The sequence below is a fragment of the Punica granatum genome, chromosome 8 (genome assembly GCF_007655135.1).
Source record: "Punica granatum isolate Tunisia-2019 chromosome 8, ASM765513v2, whole genome shotgun sequence".
NCBI classification, from domain to species: domain Eukaryota; kingdom Viridiplantae; phylum Streptophyta; class Magnoliopsida; order Myrtales; family Lythraceae; genus Punica; species Punica granatum.
Window position 1 is genome coordinate 22,507,880 of NC_045134.1, and position 25,774 is coordinate 22,533,653.

The following is a 25,774-nucleotide window of genomic DNA, read 5'->3' on the forward strand; positions in this document are numbered from 1 at the left end:
ACCGGCATTGAATGAAAACGCACCAGTCTGAGCCGTTTACTGCAGGTCTTCCACCCGATCTCGATCACTTCTCGATCATCAGTTAGATCGATAATAGATGGATGGACGCAATGTATCTACGAGTGATGGCTTACCTCACTGAATTGTGAGATCATGAACTAGACCAGTAATGGTGGATGAATCCGACATAGACCGTGTTGTTCAGGTAACCTTAAGATCCGCAGCCTCTTGCACGAGCGCTGTATCCGTCTTCTCGTCGAGACAATCCCAATCTTTCTCAATTAGTCTACACCCGTCCCTCCCTCCATCTACTGGACATAAAATGATGGATAAGTACAACAATATACATTCCAAAATATATTATGCATGTGGACTCGTATAATTATGTCCTGATGGAAATCAATTTCAATTCTTAAAAGGTTTCGAGTATGAGAGTGTCACTGCACTGATTCCATCTTCCTTCCATTAAGAGATACTGTCGACAAGCTTCTTAGGTAAGCTAGTATATTCAGCAAAAACAGTATATATTTTCTGAGATATATTACAAATATCTTTTAGTTATATATGATTGCTTAGAGGTCTTAAGTATGATTAGGCCCCGCTACGACAGAGATGGCAGCGGAACGAGAGTACATGAAAACTCTTGCTGTAAAAGGGAAGGGAATTCGTACCTCCGACGAAATGTATCAGCATTCAAGCTAGGGCAATTCGCCCGACAAGGTGAAGGTCGGATCCAGATTCACTAATGGGAATCAACAATTTGAGCACCTACCTCCTATCCAGTACCCATCGTAACCACAGCGATGCCCATCGAGGCTGAGCAAAAGCTCCTTTCAAGCACGGGACAGCCTACGAGAGTCATAAGACCTGGTGGATTAAGTCCATGCAATAATTTCTTCGAGAGCCACGAGAAAGAAGTCATTTACAGAGAAGATCAAGAGGAAGAATCGACGAAATCAGAACGAAACGAATATGGGAGCGATGAATTTAGAAGGTATAATTTACTGATGTTTATTGTTTGGGAATCAATCGTTTTTTCTGTCTAAAATGTTTTCATGTATCTGTCAAGAAACAAGAGCATATAACACCACCCTAGCCACCTTCCCCCGAGCTCCGAGAGGATAACAAAGAGTCCGATTGGAAACGAGTTTACATACTTACTGACATTATCAGTTTAGAGCTCTAGAACATACATATCATACACAAATTGACACCAGCTTTCACGATACAATACCTCTTTTTACCACCATGCTCCCAAGATCAATAGTATAGAGAATCCCTCGTGAGCATTAATTGGTTCGACATACAGATCTTCCCGGGACTCCTTCCATCCACGTTTTAATGAGTATGATTTACACGTAATGCTCCCCAACCGTTAATTTCCCAATCATTTTTTCAAAATCTCCTGCACCAAGCATTGCCCGGACTGCTACGAGACTACGCAAGCGGGGCATCCTCTACTCGTATTGGCTTCTTTCAACACTGTCCTTGGAACCTGCACCTACCTAATTTTTCTAGACACTCCTTTGATACCGTTGATTATGAGAAACATTCGCTTCAGCATCTCTCATGGGTTTTTGTCTCGAGAAATCCGCACTGCTGTGACTGGGCCTAGCTTTGGGCGTGACTTGGAGTGCTGCTATATCACAGGGATCTTTGCATACTCCTAGTTTGACGAGGAATGTGACACTGGATCCTTTACCCTGGCCCTCACTCTCAACCCATATGTGACCTCCCATGAGACTGACAAACCTGATCCATTGTAAACAAAGAAGAGGAACAGAAATCAGAATGCAAAATCGAGCGAAAAACACTACCGGTTCAGAAACTTTTTAGAAGGCTTACGAGATCTTTGAAAGATCACTCTGTCTGATCTAAAAGCTATAAACTGATTTTGTAAAGACGTAGTTATGTAATTGTTATTTTGCTTGGGCTCAGAATTCTACTCTCCTGTATACGTCACTTGATCTTTAGCCCTGTTAAAACTCCATATTCAGGGATCATTCTTGGGAGCAGTAAAGACTAGTAAATGCCATAGCTGATGTAAAAGCCTAAATTTGTAATGAGTAAGGCTATACATGTAGATGTATTCGTATGTATTAGTTACATAACTGAAGGTGTTGCCAAATGCTACAAGGAATGTAAAAATTGGGCTAAGGATATTTTTACCTTTTACAAATGGCAAGTCCAAGTCCTGCTCCGCTACTACTTCGATTGGGTCCATTTCGAGGCAGAGAGAATTTGGTAAATATATTGGGAAGATCTTGGGGAGCAATGCCACAACCCGAGTCCGTAACCTGAAGAATCATCAAGGAATACAAATTCAGCTCCCAGTGAAGTAAGATGTGATTATGTAAGATTATCTGAAGATGTAAGGATAAAATAAATGAAAGTCAAGCATATTCACGTGCTAGTGTCTTGACCTGAACTTTCAAGTAGAATTGGTCCTCTAGGGATGTGGGATATAATTCAGGTGGTAGCCAGTCTCCTAATGATTCTCGTTTAACGACAGAAGCTCTAATGGAAACATAACCTTCCTTGGTGAACTTCACAGCATTTCCCATGATATTCAAGATAGTTTGCATTAGGCGTTTCTCATCACCAACAGCATAAATAGGGACATCAGGAGTTAACATCAAAGTGATGGAAAGCTTCTTCACAGAAGCTATAGGCTGTATCAAGTTGATAACCTGCAAAGGTAAAAGGGAATTAGAACTAATGAAATGGCAAAGTTTACTTCTATTTGCTGCATAGGTTTCAGAACCGGACCTTTCATTAAACGGGCCAAGAAATAAGTTTCAACCTCACTTTCCAAAGGTCACACTTGTTTCACGGTAATACAAATTGAAACAAACTCACTTTAATCTCTAGAAATATTAAAAATGATGGATTCAATAAAACTTAGCAAAAAATGGGCTGGTTCAGAGCAAGAACCTGCCGGTTCATCCAAGAAAACCGGCAGGACCAGCCGTTCTCAGTATGGATCATCCAAGCTGGGTTCATTCCTTTTCTAGTTTTTCAAAGAATTAAATCGAGCAGAGTATAACTCCTGATTAGATCACTCCAGCCAGCTGTCTGGTCCAGCATTTAAAGCCATTATTCAGTGCAGAGCCATGGAACTACCTCTTTGACAACGACATGAAGGTTGAACTTTTTGCTCTCCAGCTCAAGGCTTCCATCCTCGAGTTTAGAAAGATCAAGAACATCATTAATAAGGGTTGCCAAGAGATTGCTGCTCTTGAGTACACTCTCTATCATCATTCTTTGCTCCAAAGTCAGTTCAGTTTCTAGAAGAAGAGAAGATAGGGCAATAATTGAGTGCATTGGAGTTCTCATCTCGTGGTTCATGACGGAGAGGAAATCATTGCGAGCATGGATAGCAGTCTCTGCATCTCGACGAGCTAAATCCAAGGCAATGTTCTGTTCAAGGAGTTGGTCTCGAGCTCGCATGGATTCCTCCAGAATAGCAGCATGTGAGAGAGCAACAGCAACCTGCATGAGAAATCCAAGGGGCAAGCTCAACTACATAGCAAATGTCTCAGAGTAGCTCAGTGAATTTGTACTCAGTAGAGATAGAAAGCATAAGGAAAAAATGCCATGTAATATAGCATGTGAACATGATCAAGCACATCACAATATGCAGGTAAGCATATGTGGGGAAAAAAGCCAGGGAAATATTTTGAGCTAAATTGTTTAAAATTCTCAAAGGGTAATGGTGTACAACTCTCTTGATGTAGAAGATCTTCAGCTTACTCCTTACCTAACTATAGCAATATCTCCATTAAATGCGAACTTCATGAAACTTCCACCAATTGTCAGCTTATCTGAAACAGGAATTTCTAGACCTACTAAACTTCTAATAAGACCGGCCATAACAATTGGCCAAACGCCAAATAATTGTTTCAACCCAATTAATGGTCCATCAATATTAAGCATATTTTGATCATCTGACAACTCTTTGTATGAGGGAAATCAAAGTACTAATGATATTGAGTAATTTGAGAGGTCCTGCCGGCCACATTTTAAAAGAAAAACAATTTTTTTTAACATAATACAAGGTAGTATTTATCAATAGTATGAGAAAAAATAAGAACCTCTGAAATTAAGAGAGCAACTGAGATGGAAGTAAACACAAGCAGCAGAGAAAATGTACAAGAAAATGACCAATTGCAATCATTTAGGGAAAAAGAGAACATTATAGCCATCAGACTGATTGCCACACCGATGCAAGATATCGTACTGCTCACCCAAGGTAAAACTCAACGCATAAAACTAGATGGTGGCAATTTTGAGCTGTAAAAGAATAATTTATGTAAAATCCATTGGTTCCAGTGGTTTACACTAAGCATAGATGCCTGCGACCCTTGTTTCAAAGGACATATCTACTAGTCATACTTCACTAAATTCTAGTAAGTTCCCACTTCATTGCTGATTTATGCGATGAAATTCAAACTTCACTCCACAATTGAATGTACAATAAAAACAACTAATAGTGTATAAAAAACCCAATTCAAACTTATAAATGGCATTGGCGACAAATTAGTATAAAATGGATGAATTAATTTCAAAGGCAACCAAGGAAGTTCCGAACAAAACAAACCTGGTCTACAACAACTTCAACAAGTTCCAATTCATGCTCTCTCCACTGTCTACCACTGTTTGTCGGAAGAATGAGAACCATCACAGCATAACTTTTCGCAGAATGGTCTGGCCAATCATTAATCTGAAAATTCAAGAGATTCAAAAGAGGTACTCGGACAGCAACAATTTCTGATCTTCCCACAAAAGGTCTTATCCTTGCAAGTGGGCAAGTGTATGGGATAGGCATTGCTTGTGGACTGTTGAAGACTTTATTTACTATAGGATGGTTTTTTGGAATGTTAGATCCGACGGATGTTTGGTGGTGAAGAGTATGTGAGAGTTGGAGATTCATGCCATTTCGTGAAGGCATCCACAGGGCACATTCCTCCAGGCCTAATGTCCTACCCAACTCCACAAGGGTTGTTTTCAGTATAGTGTGCCGATCAAGTGTGCTTCTGATTTCATGAGTTAGCATTCTGACATGTCTTCCAGTTTCCTCTTGGGTAAGAATAAGGCCCATCTCCCAATCAAGCTCTTCGGCCCTGTTCTTCAGAAACAATTCCCGGGTTTTTACGCTAAGTAAATCGGGAATTATGTGGACAAGCATCAATGCTGTTACACATGAAACAGCAGCACAAGACATCTTTGCAATGGTCATCACCACAGCAACAGCCTTCGAATGCATATTGATAGTCCACAAGTTTATAAAGTGGGTTGCCCCGCAGAGAACTATAAAAGCACCAAACTGCATTAGAACCCATCTGTAGGGGAAGAATGCCGATTTTTGCACGAAGTATATGAGCTCCAAGGGGATGGAGAAGTATGCAACTGCAATCAAGAAGTCTGATATGTACTGATACTTCACTAGAAGCTCGTCAGGCGGCCACTGGGTGTCAATGCAATCGCAGGACTCCATGATGGCAACATATGCCTTCGTAAACCTACAAAATCCATAAGATGGTTGAAAATCTTTACACACCATAACTAATAGAAATTGGATTAAGCCAAAGGTTGCCCTCGGGGCACTCGCTTGATGTTGCAGTTGGGACTGCGCAAAGAACGTCATAAACAACATACCAAGAAAAGGATCATATTTCTTGAAGGAATGCATCAATCTCAATACCAAAAATGCCCCTCATCCAATGAGACTTTATTGCCCATTGCAAGCTTAGATTTTGAACCGCCATTTTGATACCATATCAAAATCTTAAGATGGCACAACCTTGTCATATAATGGCGAGGTTGATTAGGAATAACTTGACAGTTTTCAACTCTAGATCATTCAACCATCCGCAACCACAAAATTAGTATAGACCATAAATCTAGATAAGGAAACCAGATCAGCCAAACTATTAACTGCAGATAAGTTTCCTTTATCGGGCAAACCCACGGAACACTTACTCAGCCGAAATCAAACACGGGTTGGATCCCGACCTCATCAAGGACAAATCAACGAGATCAAAGAAAAGAAATTCAGCGCATTTTGACATCAATTCACACCTAAGTATAACAAATCATAATCTGTAATTGTATAACCACTCCATGGTCTTTGATTTATTCCATGAAGATCAAGTAAAAGAAGTAAGCCGTCAGGAAGAGTTCGTCTGTGCTACAGCAACCAAGCACAAACTGCACAGACATTCATTGATCTTTTTGTCTCGGGTACTGAGAAAGGATTCAGATTGACTACTTTGCAGCTCAAAATCTTAGAACTGGAGCTGGAAACTCTACAAGAAGTATAGGCAATGCAAAGGCATTATCAGGGACACGAGCTCCTCCAACACTGTATGACCACGAAAAGGGAAGACACGAGAAGAGGCAGAGATGGAAGAGAAGTACCCGGCGAGTGAAGTGGACGGAGAGAGACCAGTTGCGGGCTTCGAAGGCTCGATCTCGGCCGCCCAATTCTCGAGAGCGAGAGAGAGAGAGGGAGAGAGAGAGAGAGAGATTGATCAGAGACTTCAGAGGAGGAAAGAGAAGAACTGAAGAAGAAGAACAGTAGTAGAAAATGGAGGAAAGAGGAAAGGGGCCACGGCGTCACGGACAAGAAGGCAACACACGTGACACTACTGGTGTAAATGAGACGGGACTCTTCGCGAGCAGTTCCGGTTTGGCACTATGAAAGCTCGTATTCAACCCGTTCTTATTAAGCTTGAACTCGCGGCTTAAATAAGCCGAGACGAACTTAATAATATTAATAATATTATTATTATTATTTTAAGAAAATAACAAAAAGAAACCCTAAGTGCAAAATTAATAATGATAGTCACACAAATTTTTCACTATACTATTCATTAAGTCCACTGTCAAGTTGTAATAAGTATTTTTAGATTATATTTGTTGTTTTAAAATTTAGTTTATAGTTTTTTTCTTTTCCGAGCCTAAACGAACCAAACTTAAGCCTAAGCCTAACCCGAGCTCGAGCTCGAGTCTGAGCCAAGCTTGACCCTGAGGATCTGTGAACCTCCGGCGGCACACAGAGCGGGTAATTACGCCAAAGGCGTTCCGGTGGCCCCAAGGAGATTCGAATCCGGGTCTCAGTGCAAACTTGGATGCACATTAACCACTAGGCCGATCCTTTTAGGGTTGAACTTAGCCTATTGACCAAGCCTTATATGAGCCTCATCCAAGACTTTGATTTGTCTAACAAGCCGAGGTCAAGCTCGGGCTTTCAAGCTCGATCAAGCTCAAGCCCAAACTCGAGCGTAGGAAAAGTTGGACATGTCCAAACGTGAACCTTGTATATTCGAACTCGACTTGATTCGTTTACACCCCAATCCAATCTCTCAACAATTAAGTCGCTCGCCAAATCCCTAAAAGAAAATTAAATGCATTTTCAACATTTCAAGCTGAATTTCGATGCCCTATAATCATCATATCGACTTTTTTTTCAATAGACTAATCATCATATCAACTTTGTGATTGAGAACTAGAAAGGAGGTGTAGTACAGCAACATAATGACACAAATCGAGATTTTGGGTCGGTTTTTACTCAACGTGACTTATTTCTCTTCCTTCCATCCCTTTACCAACTTCGTGATGGTAGTGCAACAGAAATATTAAACCTCTGAGCATCCAACCTTTCCATACATTAGATTGGGAGGTCATATTGTGTTTGGTGGAAATCATTGCTCTGGGTCACTCACTTGATTTACGAACTAAGCTCGAGTTTGAATTATTATTTGAGATGATCCTTTCATAATTTTACAGAGAATTTTGTACATGGTTTAGAATTTTTTTTTTTAAGAAATGCACGGTTTAGAAATTTACTGAAAGTACATCATAAACATGATAAGTACATAAGCAAATCTTCATTACTCAAAAAACAAAAAATCTTAAATAGGTTGACACAACTCGGATTTTCATTTTTCAATTTATAAGAAAAAGTAATAGTAATAGTAATAATAATAATAACTTTGCCATATCCGGCGGGCGGGGGCGCCAGCGTTGTATGACGTGGACATTTGGTCCAGTAGAAAGAGAGAGATGGGAATGGTGACAGCGGCCAATGGGAGAGAGATTATATAGGATAATATAAGACCGACGGCGGCAGATCAACGCATGGTCCCATGCATTGCCCGTGGGCTCCACTCTCCACGCTGAATTTGGTTGAGAAATTAAAAACAATTTTTTTGGCTAAAAAAGAAAACAAATAAATAAAGATATATATATATATATATATTCTTGGGTTGAAAATTCAAAATTGTCACAAATCCACTATTTTTTTTTCATTTTAGATGTGGAAATTACGAAAATTAAATAAAACTCATGACCTGCACTAGTCAGATATTTGTGATAGTAAAATATTTAATGGAAGATCCACGTTTTGCACCATTTTATCCTTTTTTTTACCCTTATATTTTCCACGATGTGACAAAATTAAGTTATTGAAAAAAATTCGGTCAATGAAGTATGGCGTAATTGCCAATTGCGCTGTCTGTAAATAGATTCTATGTGCAGTACACGGGTTGGAAACCCATTGAAAGAATTTTATGACATCTACAAGCCGACACTTGAACAATGATTAATTTTATAAACTATGACACCCCCTTGATCTTACAAAAAAAAAAAGTCATGGTACTAGGAAATGGAATCCTAGGATGACACCTTATATTTCTGCAAAGCGTAAAGGTATTCATATTATAAATCTTACAAAAACGAGCTTGCTGAAATAAAAATTAATTTTAAGGATAAATATGACATTTGCATGTTAAATCAGCAATTACTTTTTTCTATTGACAAAGCAAAATTGTGCGTTGTAATATACGAAATTCAGTAGGCAAAATTGCACTTATACGTACACGAAATTGTGGCAAGGTCTCGACGACTAGCGAAGATACATGGTAGCTAAAAAAGGCCTGATGTTCTTCTTATTGTCACTGGTATTAAACCCCCTTTCTCTATGAAGTATAAAAGAGTAACTTTTGTGGAAAGGGAAGATTATTATGCATTGAACATGGACTCTTCCAAAGCATGAACGTCTTGCCCCATGAGGAAAAGAAATACGTGTCCATGTCAAGTTTTCGTGTTTCTCCATACAATGAACCTAAACTAATAAGAATGGTCAACTCCTTGACCCTAAAAAAAATTATTTTTCTTAGGAGAGATGTCACTTTTCATGAAATGATTTTTAATTATTAAGGGCATCGCAAGTTAATTATTTTTCTTAGTGATACGGTCGATATATCAATGAAGTATAGGTATACTTAATCTTAAGAATATAACACTTATCAATAATAATAATAATAATCTTAAGAATATAACAATGGGATCAGATGGTTATTTACCCCGCACAGTCAATGAAGTGCAGCTACTGCACAAAGAAGTAGGAAGTAGCAATAAATTCGACGTCGAGTCAATCGTAGCAAACAACTATACTAGACTTAGGAGTTCATAGTTATTCACTGCGCTACTTTGGATGCTTCTGTCACCACCAGTTCTTGATCATTTGACCTTAATGAATTATAAACCAAGCCAGCGTTTAATAATATCAACATTTTCCAGAACATATGGTTGTCGCAATCTCGAAATCTCTCATAGTATCGGAACATAGACTCAAGGAACTACAAACACCATGCCTTTGATTTAATTAATTTTTCTCACGATGAAGCCGAATTATTGATAAATTTTGCAAAAAGGACTCATTATAGTTTTGTAATTGGCAATAATTTGCACCACATCGATGGAGCACGAGGAATGTGGTAAGGGGAAAAAAAAAAGGGGGGGAAGCATGAGGTAATGAGAACTAGATTCGGCCATTTGCAATGGAAAAAGGAACCCAGGAGTGATAAAGAACTTCCCTGTTATATGGAGACTTTAGGAGTTCATGGAATGTGGCCTACTTTCTAAAATTAGGGCCAATTCTTCTCCATTGTGGGTCCAAGAACATTTTCAATTCAAAATTGCAAGCTCACTTTTTTTTTAATGAGTCTCAATATTTGAAAGTTCAATTAGGCTCTGACTAATTCAGTAGAACCGGATCGGTCCATTAAAGGATAAAATTATTCCAGCGTTGATTTTCTGCATTTATAAGGATTCGAATTTGAAATCTTATTTAAGCGAAATAAGTGCTGAACTGCTTAAACTCATTCACGTTGATAAATTACAAACCCACTTTATTGAAGTACAGATATTGGCAATACCAGGGGCGCACACCTAATAAAAAGTGGAAATATTGGCTGCCAATATATGGATTGGTTCAAATGTTTTAGCATCTATTTTTTAAAAGTACGGTTTCAAGTTCGAATCTTAGTAAATAGAGAAAATATTCACGATTAAAAATGTTTAATTTCCTATGGCCTGATCCAATTTGAATTGGATTAGTCGAAACCTCTTGAATTTCTAGATTTATGGACTCACAAAAAAAAAAGGTACAAATATAGGCTGAGAGATGAGATTCAGTAACGGTCTGTACCTCGCCATCCTGACGAGGACAGAATAATTAATCACTTCGATTCAGAATTAATAAATTCTGAGTTCTCGTGAAGAAAAATTTCCCTATTTATATCTTATTTTCTCTTGCGGATCCATTAGAACTGGAATATATATATATATATATATGGACAATAAAGCATGTATTTCGGGTAGAATAAATACTCTTCAACATTATTGTAGACTGAAATTCACCATCTCATTTCATTTGATTTGATGTTATAAAGTTTTATAATTGGCCTTTGGGACTAGTTATCGATCACAAAGTTCAGCTTGAAATTGCATGGATCGACAGCTAGAATGAATTAGGAGTTGACGACTCCAACATTCGTGTCTCGACTTACTGACACGAGATTAAAGTTGTTGAGCCCGCTTTTATTTATATTTACTCTTCATAATACGACATCGATGAGCTAGACTATGATCCCACGTTTGTGAAATGTCATTTAAATTCTTACTAACCTGTTACAAAATATATCAAACGGTGGAGCTGACCATTCAAGATCTTATGTAATAATCCATATAATGACTGTCCAAGGAATCACGTAATTAAAATCCTTCTTTTACTCTTACAACTGGTTCCATAAGCACGATGGATGGCTATATGATCGCTTTTACATGCAATTTGAACGGGAGATCTCGTGCAAAGTTAGAAAACTGAAAATATAACTTCATGTTGCAAATTGACGATGTACAAATATTCTGGACGCAGAGCAGCCGCAAACTCGAAACTCCTAGCCCATATTCTGGAATTGCAGCTATGCCCAACATTTTCATAGTACTCACTAGTGGTGTGCGGGTCCGAGTACCCTTTTTTTTATGGTACTCGGATCCTATCATGTAAGGGACATGTTTCAAAATTTTAAAAACTAGACCCTACCTTGTAGGAATCTGAAACTGAAATCTACCCGAAACTTGAATTATACTACAGGTTCCGGGTACCATGTTGAAAAACTGTAAATTTTTCTTTTATTTTAACACATTAAATGAAATAAATAATTAAAATCGAAAAGATCTCATTCACAATCATGCAAAACAGATGAATGTCGACATAAATTAATCGAATACATCCATTCACAGAACTAAAGGATTATGTAACTCTCCTTAGGATTATATAGTAGACAAATCAAATAAGTAACTAAAAGATTATATGGTTATTTAACAAATAAGCTCTTTTTAGGATTCTATAGCTACTATATTCCAGACAAAAGATTATGTAAATATAAAATAATTTTTTTAAAAAAATATATAGGTATCGAGTTCCGGTTCCGTGGATACCATATAAGTTAGAACCAACACCAGAACCTATTTTCACGAATCCCTTAAATTACTACTCTAACCCTATCCAATTTTCAGTTGGAGTTACCCAGATCCTATCCTAATGGGTAGGTTCCGATCGATTTTGAATATACCCCGTATATATGCCCACCCCTATTATTCATGTCCACCCCTAGTATTCCCTACCATTTCAATACTTTCAAGTTTCATTCTCTAAATGGCAATAATTTGCACCACATATATGTGGCATGAGGTAAAATGGGAACTAAATTTGGACATTTGCAATGAAAAGAGAAACCCACGACGTTTAAGAACTTCGAATGCAGTCATAAATACTTTGGGAGTTCATGGAATGTAGTCTACTTTCTAAAATTAGGGCGAATTGTTCTTCAGCTGATCTCCATTGTGGGGTCCAAGCTCCTCTCCAATTCAAAATTGCAAACTAACTTCATTAGGGTACAGATGTTGCCCTAGAAAAAGACATCCGGTGTAGTGCAATGATTAAGGTGTGTTTGTTTTCGCAACAAAGTTTACCTCACCTCAACTCAACTCCACTTATTTTCAATTCAACATCACAATCATTACTTTTTTTTATTTTTTAAATATTTTTAACCATTCAATTCAATTTTTAATATTAAATTCTCTCATCTATTCATTACTTTTTTACAATTCAACAACACAATCATTACTTCATCATTATTTTTTCTCAATTATTTATTACTTTTTCACACTTTTTCTCATAATTTAACAATACAATCATTACAAACCAATTAAAATCAAAACTCAACTCAACTCAACTCTCAATCCAAACACACTCTAATCATCTCGACTCGAAACCAATAAATACTGAGTTAAATTCTCGTACAGGAAACTTGTTTTGTTTCTTTATATCTCATTTCTCATGCATATCAATTGCAACTGGGAAAAAAATGTAGAGATATTTGGACAATGAAACACTTATTACACAAAGAATACTCTTCAACATCTTTGTGGATTGAAATCCATATTAATTTCGTATAAAGTTCTAAAGTTTCACAGTTGGCCTTTAGACTAGTTATTGACCACATAGGTCAGCTTAAAACTACCGCGTGGATCGAGATCGTTGGAATGATAAATCAAAAGTCCAACTCTTGTGCCTCGACTTATTGACTCGAGACTAAAGTTGTTGAACACACTTTTATTTACTTTGCATCCTACAATATTGATCTAGATTGGAAATTGTCATTGTCCCGGTATTGCATGGGCTCCCAGGTTTTTCAATTCTGTGTTAAATGTCTAACTAAATTCTCACTCAATATCTATCTAGCTATCTATATATATGTATATGTATTGCAAAAATAATCACTTTAATATCATTAAATGTATTTAAATTATATTCACTTGAAAAGGTAAAAAGAAATTAATTTTAATTTTCATAAATTAAAAATTACTCTATATTTATAATAAAAATTAATTTTGGGGTGCGATAAATCCGTTGAATGTAGTATTACAAATAACTAAATCCCTTAATAATTAAAAGAAATTATACAAAGAATGACAGCGAAGGCCATTTAACTGGAAAAAAGATAAAGCAGAATCAATTCCTAAAACTAAAGACCAGTGGTAATTTAATTTTTTAAATAAATGAACTAAATTCCAATTACAAATTTAAAGGACAATCAATCATGAAAATAATAATAATAATACATAAAAAGAAAAGAAGAAATAAGTAATAACTGCTTCACATAAATCATGGCATTTGTAATAAAAAAATTAAAAGATGACACTAAATTAGAATTAAAATTAAAGATAACCATTGAAAGTGGTTAACAGTTTATAAGATATACTTAAAAATAATAAATAAATCAATTTCACATAATTATTCTCATAAGTATTGAAAATGTTATCCTATAAAAAAAGTATTGAAAATGTTATAAATTATATCGAGATTCAAAATTTTACAATAAAAATGAACCTCAAAATACGAAATAGAGGACTTTCAATGACTCGGTTCTTAGAAAATATTGCTATTCTTAAAAATGCATGCATTATTCATTCATAATAGTATTACAAATTTTTTTGAAAGTTTAAGAATTTTATAATTATTCTTCCATTTCGTGACATTTATTAATTCATTTCAATAAGATTATATCAATAAAACATTACAATATTTAATTATTATAAGCACTAAAGTTCCTAAGTAATATTTAAAATAAGCCACGCAACCACATGATAGAAATCTAATCTCATTATAATCTATCTATCTATTTGGGGAAAATAGCACCGCACAATACGGATTTTTTTCGATTTTCACATTGCAGCACAAATTCAAATAATTTCATGATACCACGATTTTTTTTTCACCGCACAATATACCATCGATATTCCGTCAAAAAAATGAATGAAATGCTGACATTCCGACTTTTTAAGGGTAAGTATGCACAAATGGCAACTTGAGGACCTAAAATGAATAAAATAAAACAAAAAATAATATAAAATAAAAAGGAAAAATCAGCTGGATCAGAGAAGGGAGTCGGAGGCCCCTGCCAACTACCCTCCCTCGAATAGAACCGGCTGGCTCAAACCTCGGCTAGCTACCCTCCCTCGATTACATTTGGTTGTAATTCTTCTGTTTAGTCTTCAAACTGGTTCCATAAATTTTGATGGTTGGGCTATGTACCATGATGGTTCATATGTAGATTTAAGTCGGAGAATTCATGCAAAGTAAGAAAATCGAAAATATAATTTGATCGTGCAAATTGGCCATGTATGAATACTTGGAACGCAGATCAGAAGCAAACTTGAAACTGCTGGCCCATTTGATGAGGGAATGCAACTATGCGCAACATCATCATTTCCACGCCATTTCAAAAACTTCAAGTTTCATTCTCTCATGTCGGATGTGCAAGTGCGAACCTCGGCAGGTAAAATGGTCGATACCCTGAACTTCAGGGAGCAAAAAGTAATTTTTGCCCAATTTTATTCCTAATTTACACATTGAAAATATATGCAAGTTAATTACAATTCCAATCAAGGGAAAATGGTAATCTCATCTACGCTAGCTAGTTTAACTAAACTCGGCTCATGTATGAGCAAAGCGTGTCCTTTTGCAAGCACCCTGAGAAGGCTTTGGATGCCCAATCTTTTCATCCTTAGCCATCATATCCATCAACAATCCTTTAAGCTCCTCAAAACTATTTCCTCCCTGAATTTACAAAATTTTTTAAAAAAACATTTACTTACGTTCTTTTGCTGATAAAACAAAGGCATATACACACAAATAAATATAAATGAAATTGAAAGAATAGTGTGAAATTAATATTGGAGGTATCTACCTGTGGCTTCTGCTTTTCCATCAGGATGGCCATTTCTTGCATGAAATCGCAAAATCCCTGCTCAGATTATTGAGATCAATTATAAATTATATTAATTTTTTCTGTCTAATTATAATTAAAGATATATATGTACACACACATAATATACCTGATCATCGTCATCGCCCATGAGACTGAGTAGTCCGGCGTCGTAGATGGTTCTTTTTCCTCTGTTAGACAGAACTGCAAGTATTTTTGGTAGGGCAATTAGCAATTGGCAATTAGCTTGGGATGATATACATAAATGATGCTATATGTGGAAGCAAGTGCCCCTTTAAATTTTATAAATCATTAACAAAATAACTTCGAAATTCATAATCGAGACTTCAATTACAAACGAAGTGGGCACAAATAGTCATACTAGGTACAAACCTGCAACCTCTAAGTTAACAGACGAGGACGTGCGTCACTACACTATATCCTCTTCTTATACTGCCATTGTTTTAATTTAAGGCTTAAATAGAGAACCTGGGGCCGGTCCAACCAAGTCATCGATGTTAGACCTAACACATTGACAATATCCGATTTGGCATCTCTTGACTTGTGGTTAGCTACATAAGCCGAGATGCAATATCTAAGTTGATTCGAGTTCTAACAAGTCCATACATTTATTGATATTCGAGGAAGAAGAAACCTAGCAAGTTCAACGGCGGCATCCTCTTAACCATTGTATACCTGAATAAGCTTCTTGGATACGCTGAAACCGTCTGTTGGCTTCTCCGGTGATGGTCGGGTCCTTCATCATCCACCTATCCGGGTGCCATTTCTGTGTTATCCCGAACATAAACATACAACACAATCAGAAAATATATCAAATTTTCATCTATTCTAGGAAGGAGTAGAACTGAACTTTATTAGATGCATTACACTATAAATGTGCCATAACAGTCTAATAACATGAAATGCTTTCTTTCAACTTCGGAGCAAAGTAAAATGTCGGAAAATGCTACCAGAGCAAGCTTCCGGTAAGCGCAGCGGATCTCCTCGGCAGTCGCCTGCTTCCGCAACCCCAGCACCGAATAGTAACACTCGGATGACATAGCCCTTAGCCTGAAAGATCAGTCGAATCTATTAGTAAATTCTCCGGGCGCTGGATTGTGGTTAAGTTGTGCTTGAGCTCGCCAATGGAGAACTAGCTGGTGACAGACAGAGACACCAGTTGATTGGATTTCATGCTTTAAGGTTGAAGGTTTCACAGGATGTCTCAAGGACGGTCGGTTGGGGCTAGGCTCCACGGGAGGAAGGTTCGAGAGGATTCTCGAGGATTTGGTGACAGTTACTATAGTTTGTTTGCAGCCACAGGTATTGTGGAGTTTGGTCATCTTAGGCCATGGAAAGCAATATGTGGTTCTCCCTTTACGCGTTCGCTCATAGCTTCCAGTGGTTCAGAAAAAAAGAAGAGGTTCTCCGCGTGGTTTGGTACGATACTGTTTAAGGGAACTGTTATCAAAGTAATTGCTTAACACTGACAACTGCACCATCTGCGGAGAAACATCGTCACCTGTGAGGAGAACTACATTTGGGACCTCGGGTACTGCAAGGTTATTTTAATATTCCGATCTTGTGAAGAAGATGGTCGTGGGTCGTATAACATGTGCCCCTCGTATCAATTCACTAGTGGGGACTATTTGAGAAGTGCTACATGGACCGACGAGTGGGAGGTCAGTTGCTTTACATGGAAAAGAACACTTGTGCAGACTGGATGGTTTGATTGGTATTATTATTGGCGTTGGGTTTGCATTACTTAAAGTTTACTCCAGATGGTTACGAGCAATTTAATTGGAATTCTTTATCCCGCTTTATTTTTTATTAAAAAATAATAATAATTTCATATATTCGACGTGATCAGTTTTCCTTCTTTTTTTTTTTTTCCTTTCCAAAATTGAATACTTTTTTCTTGTACAATATTTTTGGTCTCTCTGAAATTAATGACTTTTCATTTCTCATAGAACTAAAACCTGTTTCTGCTGCCCAGTTAAACTTCCGGATTCCGGGTTCACACCGAAGGAAAAAAGAAAATCTGTTTCTGCTGCACCTCATGGCCAATAAGAGGTTGACGCCCGAACGGAATTAACCAATTGAGAATATCTACGATCTCAACGGGACAAAATTAAAAAAAAAAAAATCTGTTGAAGCCCACCATCAAATTACAGGCCTATTACCTCTAGTTATTGGGGAACTTGGCCCATAGTAGAAGAAATTCAGGCCAGCCCCAAGTACATGTACGACTTCGAAATGGGAGGGATTTTTTTTTTTTTTTGGTTACAGGGGAATACAATTGGCAAGGGAATTTGATTCGAAACAAAGCAACAGATTTGGTAGCAACTATTTTCAGAAAGAAGATGTTTCCAGCAGATTGAGTCAATAATATACCCCGTCTTCTTTACTTTCTTGTTAACAATTGATCGAGGAATTTATCCGATGAATTATGAATTATAATGACTTTTGGCATTGATGGTGAATAACGAATTTGGGAAAAGAAGAAAGAACGCTGATTTTGATTTTTCGATTGAGCCGACACTTTGAGCCTTTTACTCACGTGATTCTTTATCACTAATGCATAATTTATAATATAGATATTCTTCTTCTTCTTCTTCTATTTTGAGGGATTTTTCTCCCGCGATTCATTTGGTCAGTCTGTATGTATAGAGAGGTTATTAAAATTTTCTTTCCGGGCTCGTGCAATAAAAAACATCTTAATTTGTGCGACGAGAACATTTCACCTAACATTTTCAATTTCAGAGAGTAATTATCAAATACTCTACAAGCAACAGTATATCCTGCCAAGTTTAAGATCTAGCACCATCAAATAAATCGACATTCGAAATGGTACTTGGGCTAACGGATTGCGCAGAGATAGCATTTAAACCACGTGAACAGAAAGCGTCTCACCAAGTTGAATTTTGGTTGCACAGCTTTGTTACCGGGCGATCAAGTAAGACTTCGAGTTTGGGACTACATCTGCTAAGTAATTGACTTGACAGCCGACCTTATATAGCTCCCATGCAACGGGGCCAATTACAATTTTAAGGGCCAATTCTTCTCATACAAAATCATGGCACAAGATTGTAATTCATGACTTCGTGCCACTCGAGCATCACCTAATACTAATCTCCGGGAAATATCTTATGAATCCTAGAAGTAAACCTATCGATCTCGCCATCTTAAATTTAAAATTCGAGGTCTCTTGCCTAACATGAACGGTAAGTTTATCCACCCATACTCAAGTCTTCTTATACAGGTCCTAGGAACGGCTTCCAACTAGATTAGCCGGATAAAAATTTGGTCCGTTGTATATAGTTTAGACATAAAATCTTATGATCGTAAATACAGAGAAGTCCGACTCAAGAATTTATCAAAATTTTAATCTACATATAAGAGTATGTCGTACATGTATGTGTGTGTATATATATATATATATCTACCACTTCCCGGCGATTATCTCATATATATAACTTAATAATAATAATAACAATAATAACCCATTTGTATTAGTAATCACCTCCCCACAATTTATCCATTTAGCTTAATAATTCGATATAGATCTAAAGATCTAATAATAATAATAGTTAAGTTTTTCTTTTTATTTTTCTGGTGCAAGTTATAAAAATTTATTTCATATGACATCTCAAAAGTCGTTGAATAAAAAGTCTGAATATCAAGATTTTGTACAAATGACAAACAAAGATGAAAGCCTCAATAATTATATATTATCTATAGATTTGGCTTAATAATTCGATATAGATATAAAGTTTAAATAATAATAATAATAATAATAATAACAAAGTTTTTATATTTTTTCCTGTGCAAGTTACAAAAATTTATCTCATATGACACTCCAAAAGTCATTCAATAAGAAATCTTACATTTCAAGATTTTGTACGATAGCAAATAACAGTGAAAGGCCCATCAATTATATATATATATATAGATTTGCACATAACACCTCAATGCATTATTTCATTTAATATTTTCTCACTATCAAGGATCATATTCCTTAATAGCTTCTCAATGGGTGGGTGCATGGTTGTTAGAATCGCGATTCGAATCGTAAAATCTTACGATTCTACAATTCAAGAGGTGGTTACCGATTCCGATTCTATGGCATGAATCGGAAAGGTAGAATCGTGACTGAATCGCGATTCGAATCGCAGAATCGTAGAATCAGACCGATTCTACGATTTTAGTTTCAACCCAAAGTCATATGCCCCCTCCCTCTCCCCCCTCATCTCTCTCATTGTGCAACGGTATTGCTCATCGGTTCTCTTATTTTATGAAAGTTTAAAACTTATCTCCTGACTGTAAGTGATAGGGAGTTGAAAAGTTTCTAGAACTGCTTCGAATTGAGTTCCGGCCAATTCCTGATTGTCGTATGGTTTGAGATGATTTAGGCTGAAATTTTTTCGACTTTTTTAGATGCAAAGATGATTCCAAGAAGGAATAGACCAAGAAGAAGTTAGGGAGAAAAAATAACTTCGCCTATAAGATCCGTGACCACTGTACTATATCAATTTTCATTTGAGATTTATCACCGAAAATAAAAAATTTCATTTGAGGTTGTTATAGTGGGAGCGCTCTCTTGTGAAGACTAAGCACCATCTGATTTTGACAAACGAAATAGAAAGCAACAAGATTTATCATTTGATGTTTACTTATACTATTTCCGACATGAGATTTGGTGTGTGTGTATATATATATATATATATGCTGTTTTTTAATTATAGGTAGAATCTTACGATTCACGATTCGATTCTACGATTCACGATTCCACGACCCTCGACCGATTCTAGGTAGAATCGCGATTCTGACAACCTTGGATGGGTGCATTCTTTTCTTTATTTTAGAATGCGCACCACTCCAATAAGATTCAACTAATTTATATGCGAGCATCGTTATATAACAGGTAAGGCTGATCTAATTATAAACTTTCTCTTTTTACAAAACACAAACCCCAGATTCTATGTAAAGGAAACAAGTGCTCTTATCATTTTCGGGTAACAAATTTTAGAGCACGTGCGCTAATCTGTAGGAAGCTGTGGTCTGGAAACTTTCTCGAATGCACGTAATTTGAATAGTGTGACATCATCTCATCATTATATCATATTAGAAATAATTCTTGAGATGCGCTCTTGGAGTAGAAAATAAACCCTAGAGGGTTTAATAAATTATAAGAAACTCATCATTTTCTAGGTTTTAGGAAAATCTCCTCTCTTCCAGCAAAAAAAAAGAGGAAAATCTCCTCTCTGTTATTTACAGTGATCCTTTTTGTATTCTCTTCTCTCACCTTCAATACCCCACCATTTTCCAATAAAAAACTTTCAAAAAAATTTTATATTAATATATATTTTTAAAATTTTTTCGGTGAAATATTCTAGATTTGTTCCCGTTTAAATGCAAGATACAATAGTAGTCTACGAATTTGCCATGACTATGTGATGCTTTTATCAAATTTTGAACCTAAATTTCAAGTAAAATTCGTTACGTCACATTAACTAGCGGTTAAAGTCTATTATTTTATTTGTTCAAGCGTACAGACACCACCTTTTAAAGAAACATTAATATATTAATTCATATTTTTAAGTAAAGTTTGTGCCGTGACTATGTAATGCTTTTATATAATTTCAAGTAAAGTTCATTACGCCATAGTAGCTAGCCATTAAAATCTATTATATTGTGATCAAGCCGCATCCATCATCATCGTTTGAAAAAAATATTAATTTGTTTATTTTTAATTTCTTCATTTTAACACAAATTTTAATAATTGGAAATGTCCTATTTTTCCAGTGGAATGCAATAGTACAGTAATGCCTATGATATGATCATGAATATGTTATGTTTTTAACGAATTTCGAACTATATACTTCAGGTAAAGTTCGTTATTTTAAATTAAGGGGGCCACTTAAGCTATATTATATTATATTATGATCATGTTTTTAATTATAAATATTGAAAATTTAAATTAAAATTGGCAGGTAAAAGCCTATTATATATTAATTAGTTTACCTGTTAGAAAATTTGAATCATTTACTAACAATTAAAAGTTCATAATTTCTACACAAGTGGTTTTATCATTAGTTTCAATTATATTTTATGTTGATTATCACATAAACTAATATGATAAACCAAAAGGTTGATTTAAAAAATTTCCGATCCGCAGCATCACGCGGGTGTACCCTAGTTAATATATAAAAAATTGACCAGAATTATGATAATAAATAATATTAAACAGAAAATAAGTTTTTCCATATGTATATAATCGAAATAGTCTCCCAGCCACGTGCATTGCATGGGCCGCTGGACGATTTTCCACCGATGATCATCTGTTAAAGAAGTTCACGAGCACGGGTTACGGAATTTGCTTATGTATTACATCATTATTAGGACAAATTCCTGTCTCAAAGTTACTTTAACTCTGAAACCAAACGCATCATATAATTCTCAACCTCTTGCTAGAATGAAAACCAAAATATTAACAAAATTTATTGTTTCTTAAAACATAACGACTGCACAGTTTTGCTGATCTCAAATCTCGCCTTTACGTTCTTCAGTTCACAATCCAGTGCTTCATCCATCCGATGATGCATCCTAGCCGACGAAAATTGTTGCTTAACTGTTTGATGTTAGTTCACCATCCTCAACAAGCTTCATCAAGGCATACAAGCTCCCAGTCCCAGAGAATGTCAAGATCTCAATCATGTAGTGTAAAAAAAATAAAAATCAATCAATTTTTTCAAGATACGTTCGAATATTAAGCCAAATGCATATCTGACAGCAATATAATTTGATTGTTTTTCGTTTGCACCGCCCAAAGCTGAAATACGATAAAGAAGAACAAATCAAGCACAAGTATGCATCAACTATACAGCGCAGTGGTAGGAATTTATAGTCTCACGCAGAATAAATTGCAAAAGGAGCAGGTTATTAATGATTGATATTGCATTGATGACCTCTTAAAATATATGCGGACATAGGTGATCCTAGAAAATCAATGTCTTGAGAGATACAAAAGCCCAATAGAATCGTTGGGTACAGTTGAAACCATTTACCAATCTAACATTTGATAACTAATAATATAAAATAACACCAAACATAGTTCTGTGATGACAAGGTCAATATAACATAGAGCTACATGAAAATACCCCCTGCCTAGAAGCTTGAATCCATATTTCATGAAATTGCCCCCTCTAAATGAAAAGTCAATGCTACAAACAGCATCAATTTCAATCATGTGCGATCATGAAATATAAGCAAATTCACTCAAGTCTACAAAGTCAACAAACCTGGACTTTAAATACTTCTGCAGCCCACGCCTTCGAAGGCTGCTATCAATTTGATCTTCCGCAAGGCCAACAACACAAACTTATACTCTTACTCAAACAATTGCTGCATGTGCAAATATTTCAAATGGAACAAACTAAAAATAAGTCTTACTTTTGTCATCACCGAGATGACTTGGGCATGACATAAAACAAATTATTTTAGAAAAAAGTTTTCTTGAGCTAAGCTGGAAGCAACACTACAGTGTGAGAATTAGTCAGCAGCCTAAGCCAGAGGAAAAAAACACCAGTAATTCATTTCTGTACTCCAGATTGCAAATTTAAAAATAGTTATTAACTTCGTTAGCAATAAGTCAATTGAAAGATTTAAGTGGCGACTCATATAAAAATTCAAATTTTTAGTTCATTTATTATCATATAGCTTGGCAAACAAAAGTACAAAGTAATATCTAGAACATGCAATTTCAATAGCAATTGATAGTAGCGTAAATTCTGCTTTAGCTGCTGGAGAAAGAACAATGGTTTAATCACTTTCCTCACCTATGAACAAAGGATTTCATAGACATATTAAAATAATTGCGAAAACACATTGCATCAAGAGTTATATCTATTGCTTTATGAGGTTTAACTTCTTATTCTCTCAGGTCATCTTGAAGTGCCAAAAAAAAAAAAGAGCATACGCGGTCCGTTTATAATTTCTCTTTGTATAGGAAAGTTAGACATTCCAATTAGTCTTCTCTTTGTCCAGCTACAAAAACCTGCCAAAATGCAGAAACAAATACATACTGTAGAGGGTAGATATGGCTTTCTTGCTAAATGGAACATAATCTTCATGCAACGCCATTCAGATATCTTTGACAGTTTTAATTTTCAAGAAAAGCCATCAGCATTATCTTCACAGCCTACAGTAGCTGACTGAATCTATTTTAGGGAAAATGTAATATGACAGAAGTTGTGGTATAGAATTTTACCAAGTTTCAAAAGTGTCCTTCTGCCCAGTGATATTAGAAGTGTATAATATGGAAGCTCTCTTTAGTTCCTCTCTATCAAAAATGGAGTTTACCTCCAGAAAATTGCAGGAAAGAAAAGAAAACCATAAAGAGTGAATAAATTAACTTGTTTCTTCAATCAAAAACTTACAATTCACCATGCTATTATATTGGCCATCGAGGAAGATCTACAAATCTTGCTTAAGAAAAGAGGAAAATTCCTAACTCAAAAGGCACGGTGCCCATATATTATGCATAGATGCAAACCCAAAATGCAAGAGGCAGCGACAACATAGGTGTTTTATACCGTATGGATGGTGAATGCTAATGAGCCCTAACAACGACAAACACTTACTCATAACATGATTAACAATTTGTTATCTGAGCAGACACCAAAAAGCGGTAAAGGAACCAAATATATGGTTGATACATATGTTGTTATGCTTGTGATTACTTTCCAAGTCAGCATTAAGCGTGCACTTGATGGAAGGGCAATTCGACGAACACGTGGTGAGCATTAAAGCAGTGAAGGGAGGGAACAACAGTTTGAGCGGAGGAAGACGATAGAGCACGAATCGGAAAAAAGTGTCACAGTAGGCATAAAATGGTTGCTGCATGCAGTAAGCAACGTCCAAAGATGAAAGGAGGTTAAGGAGAATGCATCTATGGAGAACCTATTATGGAATGATTTATTCCTCACTGTAATTTATGTACATATCCTAGTTTTCCATATTTAGGTGTCACTAGTTTAGCCATATTTTATACTTTCCGTTTATCGATTGGACTTGGCTGTATACATATACATCGAATTAATGAAAACATACCAAGTTCTTCTGCTCAATTTCGTTTCTTGACATGGTATCAGAGCGGTGGTCCTGAGGCCAGCCGTCTCGTCATCTTTGCCGGCCAGAATAGCCGAGCTTCTCTTGCCAGTGTTGCTCACTGAGCGTCATCCTTCTCTTGTCTTTCACTGAGCTTCTTCTTTCTGTTCATCGCCCTGTTTACCATCACCATGACAAAATCAGCAAATAACAGTGAATCAAGTGGAAGCATACCACCTGTTTATCTCTTCACCCCCTCTGATGGTCCCGGCACACAGCTTATCTCCTGCAAACTAAATGGCAGGAATTACAATACTTGGTCTCTAGCAATACAAACAGCGCTTCAGGCCAAGAACAAGCTCAGTTTTATCGAAGGAAAAGTGTTACAACCAGCAGAAGGAGAACCTTACCGTGAGCAGTGGGTGACTTGTAATTCGATGCTCCTCTCATGGATTTTCAATCACCTGGACGAAGATTTACAGAACTCAGTGGCAGGAGCGAGAAATGCAAAAACTCTCTGGGACGATCTTAAGGAACGATTTTCCCAAGGTAATGAAGCAAAAATTCACCAGCTTAAGACTGATATTTGTTTACTCAGACAAGAGAAAAGATCAGTTTCAGAGTATTATTCAAAGTTAAAGAGTCTCTGGGATGAATTAGATATGTATCTCGATTTACCCTTTGTTCGTGTGATGCTGGAGCTCGACTAATGGCCTACAAGGAAAAGGAAAAAACATCAGTTCCTAATAGGGCTCAATCCCGAGTTCCAGACTATCCGTTCTCAGATTTTGAGCATGGAGCCACTGCCAAATGCGAATAGGGCACATTCGATTGCAGCAAACGACGAGGCACAACGATTAATCACACACGGCAGAGAAACAATTTCAGAATCGCTCGGTTTTGCAGCAAAAATCAGTCGCGATTTCGGTGGGGGATCAAACCCTAACCCTAATTTCAGCAATTTCAGAGGAGAAAGCAAACCTCGAAGCCGCCCGTTCTGCGATTACTGCGGTCGGAATGGCCATTTTTGGGCCACTTGCTACCAGCTGAATGGGTATCCAGGTTCCGACCAGCGAAATCCGAAGGGATCTGGTGCTGGTGGCTCTCGGCCGGGTGTGAGGAATTCGGCGCCTTCTCTCTCGACTCTGCAGAGCAAACAAGGAGGAGGAGGAGGAGTCGGGTTTCGTCGTTTTAGAAGGCCCGGTAACCCCTATTCGGGTGGCCCATCCCATCAGCGTCAAGCCCAACTGAATCGTGGGCAATGGAGGCCCAGTCAGTCGGCCCAACAGGGTTTTCACCATCAGCCGGCCCACAATCCTTTCAAGGCCCAGGGAATTATACTGTGCAGCACGAGCCCATACCGAATCACCTGCGGACCTTAATAAATTGGCCCATCTTTCTGAGGCCCAACTACAACATCTTATGTCAATGATACCTCGCGATGATGGTGAGGTTAATCGTCTAAGTGGTGAGACTTTTGAACCTATTACCTCAAATATTGATTGGATTATTGATTCGGGAGCTTCACGACATATGACTGGCAG

The 25,774-nt window shown here is 36.8% G+C and overlaps 3 protein-coding genes across 25 annotated transcripts in view; all 3 read right to left on the reverse strand.

The window, feature by feature from the left end:
• Positions 1-25,774, reverse strand: part of LOC116216014 (putative disease resistance protein RGA1) — a 250,966-nt gene that overhangs the window by 161,258 nt on the left and 63,934 nt on the right. The gene's annotated exons all lie outside the window — the stretch shown is intronic.
• LOC116216021 (probable ethylene response sensor 1) lies at positions 987-6,724 on the reverse strand. The gene is made up of 6 exons (XM_031551937.1): positions 6,421-6,724; positions 4,601-5,522; positions 3,124-3,492; positions 2,424-2,690; positions 2,170-2,297; positions 987-1,752 (listed from the first exon to the last, which is right to left on the reverse strand). The coding sequence occupies exons 2-6, from the start codon at positions 5,495-5,497 to the stop codon at positions 1,515-1,517; spliced, it is 1,899 nt and encodes a 632-aa protein (XP_031407797.1). The 5' UTR covers positions 5,498-5,522; positions 6,421-6,724; the 3' UTR covers positions 987-1,514.
• LOC116216031 (dnaJ homolog subfamily B member 6-like) lies at positions 14,168-16,504 on the reverse strand. Of its 2 annotated transcripts, none has more exons than XM_031551950.1 (5): positions 16,094-16,504; positions 15,819-15,909; positions 15,253-15,326; positions 15,105-15,161; positions 14,168-14,754 (listed from the first exon to the last, which is right to left on the reverse strand). In XM_031551950.1, the coding sequence occupies exons 1-5, from the start codon at positions 16,181-16,183 to the stop codon at positions 14,749-14,751; spliced, it is 318 nt and encodes a 105-aa protein (XP_031407810.1). In that variant the 5' UTR covers positions 16,184-16,504; the 3' UTR covers positions 14,168-14,748. The 2 variants fall into 2 exon arrangements, with proteins under 2 accessions (XP_031407810.1, XP_031407809.1); XM_031551949.1 differs by having other exon boundaries at positions 14,168-14,974; positions 16,094-16,503.